Here is a 15,285-nt window from a genome sequence, read left to right as displayed (position 1 = left end):
AATACTTATTTAGCATTAGTCACATCCTCTACCCTTGTAACCAACAATCTTTACATACTGCGGACTAAATACTTCTGCCTTTTGAAGATTCTCACATTCACACTCCCCTTGTTCATTAATGATACCTGGATTGTCCTCCTTGGAACCTGTTAGGAGTGGAGAGGAAGCAGCTGTGGACTTAATTAAGGTATAGCGAGCATTTGCCTGGTGTGAAAATGGGAAACCATGGAAAAACATCTTCAGGGATGCCAATAGTGAGTTCGTAGATATGTATCTATAAAATTCTATTATTTTCTTTACAATACTTCTACAGTTTAACACTAACAACTTTATGTCAAACTTAACTTTCTACTCCCTGTACTCTCATATATTTCCCTGGTCCTCCCCGTTTCCCTGAATGTACTGCCTTATAACCCTTCCAAACATACCTTGTAACTTATAAATAACCACTGAGTTTCAAGCAAAGGCGATCTGAGAGCAGATCCTTATCTCTTACCCACCATTAGGATCTCCAAATCTCACTCCCATTTTCCCCACATACTACCCACTCTATAGTCTCATTAAATCCCCAGTCAGCCTCCCACTGATATATTCCCATTTCAACATACATGACAGAAGAACTCATTTCAGAGATTAGGATTATTATTTTAATATTAAGGATAAAAGAATAATATGATGGCTATATTGATATTTACTAAAAACTTCAGGCTAAATGCATTACAACTTGATTAGTCAATCATTGTGTAAGTTGAGGTATTATTGATATATGCTGATTTATACAACAATAATGTTTTTGACTGGTATTTAGATGTGCTTTCTAAAACTATTTCATTTTTCATGATTGCTCATAAAATTGTTTAAGATATGCATCTGTAGGCTTCAATATGACCCTATCTCGCAGATTCACAACCCAACCTGGCTCTAAGCCAAAGAAAACCTGTCGAGGATCTTTCCGCTGATTCAACAAAGAGTAATCTTGATCTTTTTCCACCACTGGCAGTTGGTAACCATATTTCTGTGATAAAACAAATCTCTCCCATGAGACTTTGTCTGGGTCAGCCAGGTACCCTCTGTTCACTGGATCCACGTAGTAGTCAACAGCAGTTGCAGGAGGCAGCATTCGGCGAGGTATGGGCTGACCTAAGTGAACACCACATCATAGTATGTTAGAATGAATTAGTAATAATTTGCTCATTAGTTGCAATGATGGTAAGTTATGTAATACTTTTCTCTTCTTAGCAAGTACAGAGAAGTAAACAACAACAAAAATTTCAATAAAGAAAATTTATAAACTTCTATAGATTTTCTTTAAACTGATATGTAAAGGAGAACACAACACAAAAACACATATTTTGTTATTCATTGATAAATACAGTATGTAGTAATGAGAATTTAATATTATTTATTTAGTATCCAAAAACAATACAGGAACCCTATTTTACCACAGGTATATTATGGTTATAGTTTAAAATCACAACAAAGAGATGTTCTTATTAATTTAGTTTACAAAATATTTTATTAATGAATGTGAGAAACTGCACATAACAACATTGTCTCTTGAGTACATTATACAGTGGTTTCGAAAATTTCAGGTTACAACCAATCAGGTGACACTGCAAAAAATATCTTTCCATTTCAAACACTGGACACTCAAATATCAAATGATGCAATGTCTGAACTGATCCACAAAAGCATAAGCAGCCGTCTGAATCATTAAGTTTAAAGTGTTCTAAATACAATTTAATTTTCCATGACCAGTTAGAAATTGAGTTAAAACAAAATTCGGCACTAATGCTTTATATAATAGTCGATTTTGTACTTCTGGAAAAATATTTCTCGTGTAACAGATCCTTTAAAACTGCATGTCCATTAAATATTCCAGCAATGTAGAATATATTGCCTGATTTGTCTTTGAACATAACATATTGGAGATTTATGATATGCAATATCCAACGAGACGTAGCAGCTGATTACCAGTAAACCCAGTGTGATCTCTAATCCAAGATGTTCAGATGTGCAAACACTCTTGAGCTATTAATCCAGAGCCCCTACATCCAACCATTCTCAAGGTACATGTGGAAAACTGCTCGTGACGTCACTGTGCTGTCGAGACTACCTGGCAGCCTTAACACTGTGCATCAACTTGGGCAGTCTTTTCTTGCACTTCATTTGCTGCTGCCATGTTCTTCTACTGCCACTGTTAGTGGGCTTAATTGGACTTACACTGGATGTAAATAACACTAGTCCATATCATTTTGGGCCAGAATGAACGTTTGTTGATGTCCATTCAGTTAGATATCTTGATATGATATACTAAACACCACAGACCGAGGCAGCATATGAAACTGGTGTAAATGTAATGAGTATACCATCATGGGTATGAATGAAGAAAGTGTCTGTTGTTGTGAATTAGATAATGTAAAAGCAGTGAAATCGGAGGAATTTATGTGTATAACAAGAAATGCCTCATTTACAAGGCTTAATTCAGACCTGAAATGTTGATAATGACAAGGCACAACATGAGCTTATAAACAATGAACAGGGTAAAGAAATGTGTACTGACATCTTTAAATCCATCGAACAGAACTTGGAATTTTATTTGTTACAAAAAGTTCACGCCTTAGTAAATTCATGGATTGCGATTGATAAAAAGAACAGAGTTGTTCTAGTATCATGTGTTGTCAACACTGTAAGGGACACATTTCCAAAACCTGATGACACCTATGTGGGCTTCAAACTGTAAATAAAAACAGTAGAATTATGTAAGAGTTTCGTAAGATTGTTTACGAAAAACATAAATAATATATTATTTTGAGGTGCAGTAAAGTACCTCATTTATTGTTTCAAGTGAACTTGTGAGAAGTGCTTGTTGATGAGGTCATCCTTGAAAGGTCGAGGTATTGCAGTTATGTTTTAGGCAGTTACAGATCCATTGCTTGAGCTTCAGGTGAGGTTCTACTATAGTTAGTTTGTAAGAGGTTTATTTTGTTCATTATTGTTTTTTTCCATCCATCGCTTGATGCTTCATATTTCTGTTTTATCCCCCAGGCTGCTGCTGATTTTCAGTACTGAGATTTGGTACCGACTTTCAATTTATTGATGTTCCAATTTTAGTCCAGTGCACAAGAAAATAACTCTTAAGAGCGTGTTTCAAGTAAAGATTGTGATATCTTTCTAGGCTTCCAGTGTGAATGTAGTGTTTTATATGTCATTTCTCATCCTGGGGTGGTGCAGCTCTTTCTAGACACACTCGCAGTGGAGGGAGTTACATGTACCATTTTTACCAAATAACAAACTTCTTCCTGCCATTCGTAAATCTTTGGCAGTACGGTACTGGGAATCGAACTCAAGACTCCCGAGAACAGCAGCTAATTGTGCTAACCATTATGCTGGCAGATATTCTTAACTGAAAAGCAAAGACATATAGTATGACTGATGCATGCTTGCAATGCGCGGGTCGGACATGAAACTATTCACACCTATTTGTGTGACGTCATCAGAGCTACAGTAGGCCTACGCTACGAAGGCAGACATTTCTTAACTACAAAACACAGATGTATCGCATGACTTTGACGCGTGTTTTCATTGCATGGGTCGCACGGACAAAACTATTCACAAATTTGTGCAATGTCATCAGAGCTGCAATAAGAATTGTACCCGCTTCGAAGTGGAATCGTTGTTCTTCTCTGATGAATTACTTTGGGAGAGGAGTCTTGTATGCAAGATATTTTCATTTTCTTCCTCTTGAAAAGTCGAGGGGGGTCTAAAACATAAGTAAATACGGTATAGTGGGAAGGCAACGATAAAATAGCTTCATAGAGTAATAAGATTAGCATGGGATATTAGTAAGGTATTTTCTGATTGAACAAAAGCAGTAATTGCACCTATCTATAAGTAAGAGAACATAGAGGATCACAACAACTATCAAGGTATTTTAAAGATCAGTATACCTGGCAAGGTGTTCACTGGCAGTTTGAAAGGGAGGGTGCAATCAGTGATTAAGAATAAGCTGGATGAAAACCAGTGTGGTTTCAAACCACTTCATATACTTTTACAGATCTAGAGAAGGCATGACAGAGTACAGAGGGAAAAAATGTTAGCCATACTGGAGAACTATGGGATTAATGGTCGATTATTGTATTTATGATGACAATTGGGCTGGATTGAGAATTGATGGCAGACCGAGTTCTTGGTTCATGGTACTTACAGGGGTTAGACAAGGTGGTAATCTTTTGTCTTTGTTGTTCATAGTGTCCATGGATCATCTACTGAAAGTCCGCCTCCGTAGCGTAACGGTTAGTGTTATTAGCTGCCGTCCTCGGGGGCCCGGGTTCGATTCCCGGTACTGCCAGAAATTTAAGAATGGCAGGAGGGCTGGTATGTGGTTGAAATGGTACATGCAGCTCACCTCCACTGGGGGTGTGCCTGAAAAGAGCTGCACCACCTCAGGATGAGGACACGAGTTTTTTTTTATCTACTGAAAGGTATAAAGTGGCAGGGATGGATTCAGTTAGCTGGAAATGTAGTAAGCAGTTTGGCCTATGCTGACAACTTGATCTTGATGGCAGATTGTGCCAAAACCCTGTAGTCTAATATAACAGAACTTGATGTTCTCCCAGGATGGTAGTATAGTAAGTGAGATTGAATCAAGGTGCAGCAAAGCTAATTCAGTGAGTTCGCAGTTGTGATCAACAGTATTCTGTAAGAAAGAAGTCTGCTCCTGGATGAAACTGTCTTTACACCGGTCTATTTTCAGACCAATTTTGCTGTACTGGAGTGAAAGCTGGGTGGACTCAGGATATCTTATTCATAATTTAGAAGTAACAGACATGAAAGTAGCAAGAATGATTGCTAGTACAAACAGGTGGGAACAACGGCAGGAGGGTACTCTGAATGAGGAGTGTGCTGCTCTACATTTATACTGCATGCTCTGGAAATATACATATATTTCTGGTACTTATCTTCTATGGTTCACCTTATATACAGGCCCATTTCTACGTTACGAACTGTCACCCACTAGTGCCCATCTCCGACTTTTCGCTATATTGCATGCGCAGCTGTTTTCTTCTTATTCTATGACGTCAAGGTCCTCACCTGTTCTTTCATTGCTCGTATTTTCTCGAACCACCTTATGGCTTATAAATACTCTCCACCTCGTCCGTCCGACAAGTGGAATCGAGAGCATACTCATTGTGTATGCATGAGCACAAAGGACTTCATCTGAGAATGTGAACTGTATCTCTGCTCCATGATTCTTCATGTGCATTTTATCAGGTGAGAGATATGGAGACAATTTTATACGAGATATTTTCTTCTACGGCTGCCTTGGTGGGAGTTGGGCGAGTGATACCTGGGTCATATTCCGGAGAGTTGCAAAATTTTGGGGGACAGAACCTAATATCATGTATACTGAGGTGGTTTATGGAATACGTGCCTCTCATAACCTATTCATCGAATAATTTATATACTTTTCACATTGTGGTTCTCGGATCCTTTCTCCCAGTTTCTTTTCATTTGTCCTCGGTATTCAAATTTATACATATCAGTATACTGTGCAGATAAAACATGATCCCTTGGACCAGGCTTCATTATAAGTCAATCTATACTTGTGTTACTAACTAGACTGTTTAACCCCTTCTTTTATGCCTGAGGGCTTGTAAGTGTAATTCTCTTTCTAAATCACCCCACTATTGTCTAGCTTGGTCAGCTTGTATTCACTGTCCCTTATCTACCGTGGCATGTACAGTGCATAGTCGTGTCATGTTAACAGTTGGTTAATTAATCTTTTCTTAATTTTGGATTGCTTATGCTGTACCCCTTTCATTTGGGAGAGGATTTATTAATTGATAATGCATGTGTCTTGGCAATGATTGAATTACGGTTGTCAACATTGTAGCTTTTAAATTGATATTTGAGGGGTTAAATTACAAACAGTTTTATTGACCTCACACTATTTGTATAGTTCCCTTGAGATTATAGGAGATGGACAGCTAAGGGGTGCAAGTGCAGGAACTGTGGGTGTGGCCAGGCATTAAGGAGTATGAGAGTTTGAGGGAGATATTTAGGATCCTCTCAGAGGTCAGGAAGGAAAGTAGGCCTCCCTCAAACAATGTACAGGATACATTAGGTGTAAAAGAGGGATGGAAAGGAAACGGGGGGAATTGTAGAAGAAGGGGAAGAAGATTGCAGGCTAAGGGCTCTATTCAGGATCAGAATTCAGGACACGTGTCTGTGAGAAACTGGTACGACTCACTGCAGGTAGAACAACAGAGGTAAAATGAGGAACAGAGAGACCTGTTGCTGAGAAGTGTGGAAGTAGGAGGAAAGAAAAAGGTAAAGGGAAATGTAGGACAGAGGATAGGAAAAGACAGGTGGAACAGGGTCTTGAGAGGGAGTAGAGGAAGGAGGAAGTAGCTTCTGCAACCGTCAGGAAAGATAGGGCTGACCCGGAGGGGAGGGGATCAAATGAGGTGGGTAGGGCTGAGGCTCTGGTCATGGGGAATTCCATTGTTAAACATGTGGGGAAAGTGTGTGGAGGAAAGGGAACCAGGGTAGAATGTTACTCAGGAATTCGGTTAAGGCAGATGTTGAGGAAAGTAGCTGAGAAGGAGGAGGGAAAGGAGAAGGTGGTAGTGTTTCACATTGGTACCAAAAACGTAAGGCAAGCAGGTATAAGTACCAACATTGTTGGGGATGTGTGGGATCTGGTAAATGCAGCACAGGTGAAGTTCAAGGAAGTGGAGATTGTTATCAGTGGAATACTGTGAAGGAGGGATACTGACTGGAAGGTGATTGGGGATTTAAACGAGACTATGGAGTGGGTATGTGGGAAACTCGGAGTGAGATTTTTGGATCCTAATGGCTGGGTAGGAGATAGGGATCCACGCTCAGATGGCCTTCAATTAAACTGCAGTGGTACGTGTAAGTTAGGAAATTTGTTTAGAAGGGTTAGAGGGAGGTACATTCAGGGAAACGAGGTGGTCTAGGGAGCCGTGATAAGGTTACAGGGATCTGGAAGTCAAGAAGGGATGACATAAAAATATTAGTGTTGAACTGTAGAAGTACTGTAAAGAAAGGAATAGAATTAAGTAATTTAATAGATATATACTTACCAGGTATTGTAATAGGGGTTGAATCATGGCTGAGAAATCTTATAAGGGATGCAGAAATAGTCTCACGAAACTGGAGTGTGTATCGTAGAGATAGGATAGGAATGGTAGGAGGGGGAATATTCATTCTGGTGAAAGAAGAATTTGTAAGCTATAAAAATGTTAAAGATGACAAACATGAAATTCTAGGTGTAAGGCTCATCTCTAAAGATAATAGCCAATCTACTGTATATAGCTTATTGTAATATTTACATTTCCAATGTATCCTTATTTTGCCATATGAAATAATAATAATAATAATAATAATAATAATAATAATAATAACAATAATAATAATAATAATAATAATAATAATAATAATAATAATTGTACCGGGAGGTACACCTCAACCCCGGACATTTAAATGAAGCGCCCTGAAGAACACTATCTATTAACTTACATAAAAATTGAAACATCTAGTACAAGAAGTTGGGACTTAGAGCAAAAGATGCCACTACTAAATGATGGAGTAATATGTTATTTTAAAGTTTTCTAACCTGACTGAATTTCTTTGTTTCAGTTTGGTGTATCACAGGAAGTTTGGACTTTTCTCCATAGATGCCTCTATTAAAGAACTGATGTCATGCACTCTGGTGCAAAGTGGAATAATTGGAGACTTAAAGAAGTTTTGAGTTTATGGGTTTTCTCAATTGAATTGACTTTCATTATTTTTGATACTTCAAGGTTTGCAACACTTCCTTCTCATCCCGCCAGCTTTGGTTTCTGACCAATCAGAAATTTTGCGTATTTATTTTTCAGCCAATCATAGGTTTCTTGTAACTTTTTGTCTGTCCAATAAAATGAGAGGGTGTGTCCTGATTTAGTCCAGAGCCTTTTCAAAACTTCCTCTCGGGTATAAAAGTTGTCGCTTTTTCGAGTTAACCTGCCTTTCTGATCGTCGTCTCACTGAATGTGTGTGTGTTAAGACAGGAGGCTGGGGCCTCAATCTTCGGCAGGCAGAACATCAGCTAAGGTAATGGCCAACAGTTTTTCCATCTAAGTAGTTATCTCCGCAAGCTGACCCAAGGGGAAGGTTCTAATCTTTAACTATGTAACTATCAATTTCCTAAAATGTAAATTTTCTTCCTTCTCATGTAAAATTTCATGTAAGTCCTAAGGACTTAAACTGTAAATCGGGGATAGAGAGTGTGTTACCCTCTTGAATTCCCCTTCAATTAATCTTGAGGTGACTACGATTTTGTAACGGCTTTTCTTTTGTAAATTATAAATGAACTTGTCCATCTAGTCACCTCAGTAGTTTGGGATTAGCCTCTACATCATCGGGCCGCAAGCCCAAGTAGGGTTTTAACCTTAGTTTTCAAGGAGTGCAAGTGTACACCTCGATACATTTTTGAGTTTGGGCCAGTAATTTAACCTATTCTTTTTCACGAAGGCCCATTAGATACCCCTGTATAAAATAAAATGTAATTAATATGGCATTGTAAATTATAGGTTGTGCCTAGAGAGGCCTGAAGGTGTAATTGTATTCAGCAGAGGCGCTCTTTTCAGTCTTGTAACAGTCAATGGTTGCCTTGAGTAGGCCGTAAGAGAACGGGAGCGCTGTCTCCTTGGTAGAATTTGTAGAGCATGTAAGCTCTTTTGTAGTAATGTAATAGATATTTGTGTACTATTGCGCGGTGCCTTTGGAAGGCCGTAAATTGTAACCGTTGGAGCAAAGTGCTCTTGAAAATTGTGTTTTGGGAGATATCTCTCCTTGTCTATCTAACTAAACGCAACATTTGCAATGTTTGGACCTTGTAAATTATGAGCTTTAAGCTCAAGATTGTAAATAGTAAATTACCAATTCTTGGTTTCTCTGTTTTGTACCAAAATTGCTCTGTGTCTGAAATCTTGTTCTTTCACCTAGTGAAGAGTTTTGTTGAAATTTAATATCTGAAAAGAAATATAACCTTTATTTTAAAGTTTTAAATTAATCTTTGACTATCGTAGATAGACCCATTTCCACAAGCACCTTCTTTCACCTCTGTGAGCCACGAAAACATGATAATAATAATAAAAGGCAACCTGATGTCTTTGGAATGTACAGCCCAGAAAAGGGTAGCGCTGACGCTGATTCAGAATTATCTGATAAGATAAGCAGCAATGTGGGAAACGATATGGAAAGGAACATGATTGTAGCGGGTGATCTCAATTTACCAAATGTCAATTGGGAATAGAATGTGAACGGCAGGAAGCATGACCAATAAATAGCAAATAAGTTAATATGGGAAAAGCAGCTGACTCAGAAAGTGATAGAACCAACTAAAGGCCAGAATATTCTAGTCGTGGTGCTGCTAAAACCAGATGAGTTCTATAGAGAAACTGAAGTAATAGATGGTATTAGTGATCACAAAGCTTTTTTGTCGTAGTTAAAAATAGATGTCATAAAAAGGAAGGTCTTAAAGTCAGGACTATTAGACAGTACCATATCTATATATATAAAAGAACATGTCCTGACTAACTGACTGACATGTTCATCATCGCGGAGCCAAAACTACTGGACATTAAGGAATGGAATATTGAGGATACATTTATATTACAATATAGGTGCTCGCTAAGGGAGGATTTTTAGATATTCTGTCGCTAAGGGGGTGAATTTTTAAAATGAGTGTATCTATATCTCAAAACTTTAAAAGTTTACAGATATAAAAATTAGTATTTAGAATCTCCTTTGAAAAAGAAAAACATATTTTTTTATTTTCAGAAAATCCCACTAGGAGGGATGAAAAATGGTGAAAAAGGGGTTTAATACCTTTAATGAAGATACTTATATCTCAGAAACTGAAGGTATTACAGACCTGAAAATTGGTGTCTGGAATCTCCTGTAGAAATAAAGAAACCTGTATTTTTTGTTTTTGGAAAATGCAATTAATGGGGGTTAAACAGGAGTGACAAATGGGGTGAATTTTTAGAAAGACTATATCTACAGTATATCTCAGAAACATAAAATGTTACAGACGTAAATATTGGTATTCGGAATTTCCTGTGAAAGTAAAGAAACTTTGGTGATTTGTTTTCAGAAACTCGACTTAAGGGGAACTAAAAAGTGGGTGAAATTTCAAAATTAGCATCTCTACAGTATATCTTAAAAACTTAACATGTTACAGAAGTGAAAAATGGTATTTTTATCTCTATTAAAAATAAAGAAGTATGCATTTTTTGTTTTAGGGAAAACCACTTGGGGGGGGGGGGGTGACTGAAAATGGGGTTTTATATAATACTGAAATCTCAAAAATTGAAGATGTTACAGATGTGAAAATTTGGAATCTCCTTTAAAAACAAAGAAAAACGCATTTTGGGGAGGAAATCATTTTGGGAGGAGGGACTGAAAAGGAGTTGAATTCCTTTTATGAGGACACATATCTCAAAAACTGAAGATGTTACAGCCGTGATAATTGTTATTTAGAAGAAATTTCACGTAAGAGGGGGTGGATGTGAAAAGAAGTGAAAAAAGTGAATTCTTTTTATGGGGATACTTATATCTCAAAACCTGCTTCTTAGTCTCCTTACTTCACTGTTATAATATAGTGGATTTTTACCAATCCTTACCACATTTAAAGGTAGAAAAATGTTTCCACATTCCTCAACAATTGCTTTAAACCCATCCCAGACTTTGTTTACATTTTTATTTACCGTTTTCCACCGATCATAGTTACTTTTTAAAAACTTCCCTCATGCCTGCTTTATCCAACACCAGCAAGATACCTGTGCTTTGCTTACGGTATTATACTGAAATTTATAACTGAATGCTTAAACGTGTTATATATAATCCATCGAAATTTGCTATTCGCGATCTGACTCATTTTCTGAGAGATTACGGCAAAGTTCCTCCCATTTTTCAAACTTTCTTTCCAGTAATCGATTTCCTGGGCTAGATCCAGGTATTTCGCCCGGTCAGTTGGGTCCCTAAATCTTTGCCATCTTTTCCTATAAGCATTTTTAATACGGATCATATCTTTGAAGAGATCCGGCATGGGGTCTTCTTGGGTGCCTTGGCGGTACTGAACCTGTGGCCGGACTGTATTCGTAGTCATTACCTGGCCAGGACCCGAAACCAGCGCGGGTCCGCACATTTTGATGACGGTCCAGATGATTATTATTATTATTATTATTATTATTATTATTATTATTATTATTAGGGTGGGTTATGTTAGTTGAATTTAGGTTGTTGTTGTTGTTATTATTATTATTATTATTATTATTATTATTATTATTATTATTATTATTATCATCATCATCATTGTTCTGGACCCTGCAGCAAGATGCATGACTGCTACTTGGCGGTAAATTACATCTGCTGCCATTGTCACTGCTGACAATGTGGCCAGCACCATTGTCATGCGTAGGCAATACGAATGATAAACTTCCATGCATTATTGACCTTATTATAGAGGTGAACAATTGCACGGTCAATATCATTCCGATCATTTATTTCAAATGTGTTAAAATTTTTATTTATATGCCAGGAGAATCTACTGTAATGTAACTTTAAGTTCTCCAAAGGAAAATATGGCTCTTGAAAACGAACCCAGCAAAGATTAAAAATGATCGGTTTATGATCACAATCAAGTACATTGTGATCAGTAAAATCAATTGGTCTCAACTCCTTTTTCACCCCACCGCCGTTAAAACGATCCCGCCCTCCCCAAAATAAGAAGGCAAGTATCCCCATAAAAAGAATCACTTTTTCACTTCCTTTCACCCCCTCCCCCCCCCCCCCCCCCCCCCCCGTTAAGTGAATTTTCTTCCAAATACCAACTATCACGACTGTAACATCTTCATCTTTTGAGATATATATCCTCATAAAAGGAATTCAACACCTTTTCAGCCCTGCCCCCAAGATGATTTTCCCCCCAAAATGCATTTTCCTTTGTTTTTAAAGGAGATTTTTAAAGGAGATTCCAAATACTAATTTTCACGTCTGTAACATCTTCAGTTTTTGAGATTTCAGTATTATATAAAAAGAATTCAACTCCATTTTCAGTCATTTTTACACCCCGCCCAAGTGGTTTTCCAAAAACAAAAAAAATACATACTTGAATGATCAGCATACCAAGCTTCAGGTCAGAGAGTCCTAGGTTTGATTCCCAGTCAGGTTTGGGATTTTAGTCAAGTTTGGCAATTCCTCTGACTCTGGGACTGGGTTTTGAGTTTGTCTTAGTATACATATCTTAATTTACACATTATAATACTAATCACCACAGATCCCACCAAAGTGAAAAAAATAAAATATAAAAAAGAGAAGACTTCTCTGAAGTTAGCTGGAAAGATTTATCCAGTTGTGAGTTTGCATGCCAGGAAAGGCTGGAGAGATATTGCAAACTCAACACAGTACCCTCCTGAAAATTATGATCTAAGAAAGTCATTCCAACAGATTCTGCATACCTTAGTTCAATTTAACTACAGTTTTAATATGTCGAGAAAAATTATGATATCAAACAGAATACGAACAAGGAATGAAAAGAATTAATTGATAACTACTCAAAGCTGAAAGTCACAATATATTGAGGTTAAATAATGCCTAAGAACGATCCTGACTTCACTATTGTTTTTAACACATTTTAATTCATGTGACAGGCGAGAGATGGGTTAAATAGCACTTTTTATTTACTCCAAGAGTTGAAACAACTTCGTTACCAGAATACAGAGGAGTAAAGTGGAACGTAATTAGGATACTTCTGAACGTAGTTTAAAAATTATTGTAGTGTACTGTAGTATTTATTAGAAATTAGTGTGCTTATTCTATTATTGTGAAATATTTGTGTGGTAGAAGTATCTCCAGAAACTCTCTTACTAGAATTCTGTTACAAGTAATGAACTTCATTCCAGTTCCATACTGACTTTAAATATCTAAAATAAAAATCTAAAAGAACTGAATTTTATAAAGTCCACCTGTTCAACACACGTTTGCCATTTGATGAATGGTCTGTCTAAAAAGCTACATAGGACATATTTTGACCTAGCCTAGAGGTTATCAACAGCTAAAATAACATAAAGAAGAAAGACATATATTAAAACAGTGATAAATAAAAAAACTGAGATAAAATACAATCAACAAATGCAATGGAAATCTATTTTTAAAATGTACATAGCTTCTATTTTTAAAATACACTAAACAAATGCAATGGAACTCTGTGTTTAAAACGTAATTAGCTTCAAACATGGACGAATTTAGTTGTAAGTGTGGGTCCAACCGTATTTAAGACAACTATTGGTTGACAGGAGAAAATACTTAAAAATTGTAGACTGTTAAATGTTGTTCTATTTGTCATGCTTCTGGAAATGGAGTGAAGTTTAGAAAAATCCATTACATTTATGCACGGAGAATACAAGTATAGCCAGGGGGAAATAGCGGTTGAGGGGAGGGAGAGTGAGTGGAAGGATGGAAGGATGGACCAGTAATGCGTGTTGTGACAGACTCAATTGATCAACGTATCACTGACAGTACAACCCTCCTTAATAAGCTAAATACTTGTGACCCCTACATAAATTCACAGTTGAATCTGAAACAGACAGATATTTAAATTTTCTAGATCTTTAACATCTAAGGAGCCAGACAGCTAACATGATCAGACAAGATTCACTGCACCCTGGAACTCACAAAAAGGCCTCTTATTGCAGTATGAGATATAGAGCCTTGAACATTCCTATGTCCAAAAAAAGCTTATAAGAAAGAAATTAACACCATTCACACTTCAGCACACCTTAATGGGTTTAATAGCAATTCATTGGCAGAATTCTCAATAAGATAAAAAAATAAACCCACCACCACACTTAAATAACAAAAGGATAATACTGATTTTGTCACCTTCACTTTCAACAGCAATAACCTATATCAAACATCAAACATAAAAAACAGAACCTCAGTGTTGCCTTTAGAACTTCTAAAATTTTCTATAACACAAACACACTTAACAAATCTGATAAACATTTGCAATCAGGGGTCTACAAGTTGACATGTAACCAGTGCGACGCCAGCTATATTGGACAAACTAGGATAAACTTTCAAATCCGCTACAAAGAACATTTTAATGAAGCTAAACACCAAATATTTTCCGCTATGAGTGAACACATGAAAGATCGCACTCATTCTCCACCACAGATAAACTAGATATCCTACATATAACAAACAAGGGAACTTTATTAAACATTTTAGAAAATATTTATATAAATCTCGATCAAAAATCCAATCCCATCCATAATCTTAACGAAATTCAAGTAAAAACAAACATCCTGGTTGACACAATAATCAAGAAAGATCTTAAGCAAAGCTCAATTATGTCTGTCACAACACGCATTACTGGTCCGGCCTCCCATCCTTCCACTTACACTCCCTCCCCTCACCTGCCGTTTCCCCCATCCAACACAACATCAGAACGGTCGCCAGTCAACACCAACCCAACCTGATCTATACAAGCACAGGGCTGCAGGAAAGAGGAAGTGAGTAATATTTTGCGACTCTTCATATTATCTTCTACTTCATTTTTCATTCTCATACTCGGCTTTTTGTATTCACTTTTAGATCCTGGTTATACATGTATTCTCCGTGAAGAAATGTAATGGATTTTTCAAAATTTCACTCCATTTCTAGAAACATGACAAATAGAACAACATTTAACAATCTTCACTATTTTTAAGTCAACCAATAGTTGTATTAAATACGGTTGGACCCACGCTTACAACTAAATTCGTCCAAGTGTGAAGCTATGTACATTTTAAACATAGATTGATGTAATCACAAACATGCACACAAAATGCTATCACTTGTGCACACTAGTTTTATATGCAATTTATTTCCACATTGCACACACATCAATAAACCACCATTTTGAACAAATGCCTAACACGAAGAATAAGAAGACTGCAACAAATGAATGTCAACTACCAACTCAACAAAACCAATTCACATATTTCAAACACTCGCTAGCACGACTTCCACACAAGTCTCATCAAAACAACTCCTGTTAAACAATAACTCAACACCACCTTCGAGACTGTCTCTTTATATATGTTGCCTAGCCAGGCTTCCAGAAGGATATTACACAACATATTTTCTCGTAAATTCTAGAATATTACACAACATATTTTCTCGTAAATTCTAGAATGCCTAATTTCCTAGTTATAATGTAAAGAACTT

The 15,285-nt window shown here is 36.9% G+C and overlaps 1 protein-coding gene across 1 annotated transcript in view; it reads right to left on the bottom strand.

Annotated features, from left to right (window-relative positions):
• Positions 1–672: 672 nt before the first annotated feature.
• Positions 673–15,285, bottom strand: part of mRpL15 (mitochondrial ribosomal protein L15) — a 162,094-nt gene continuing 147,481 nt past the window's right edge. The window contains exon 5 of the mRNA XM_067145472.2: positions 673–1,140. Coding sequence (XP_067001573.1) covers positions 836–1,140 — 305 coding nt within the window. The 3' untranslated portion in view covers positions 673–835. The remainder of the gene's footprint in view (positions 1,141–15,285) is intronic.

This window comes from Anabrus simplex, chromosome 4 (genome assembly GCF_040414725.1).
Source record: "Anabrus simplex isolate iqAnaSimp1 chromosome 4, ASM4041472v1, whole genome shotgun sequence".
Lineage (NCBI taxonomy): Eukaryota > Metazoa > Arthropoda > Insecta > Orthoptera > Tettigoniidae > Anabrus > Anabrus simplex.
Note: the sequence above shows the minus strand (reverse complement) of the source record. Positions and strands in the feature narration are given on the sequence as shown.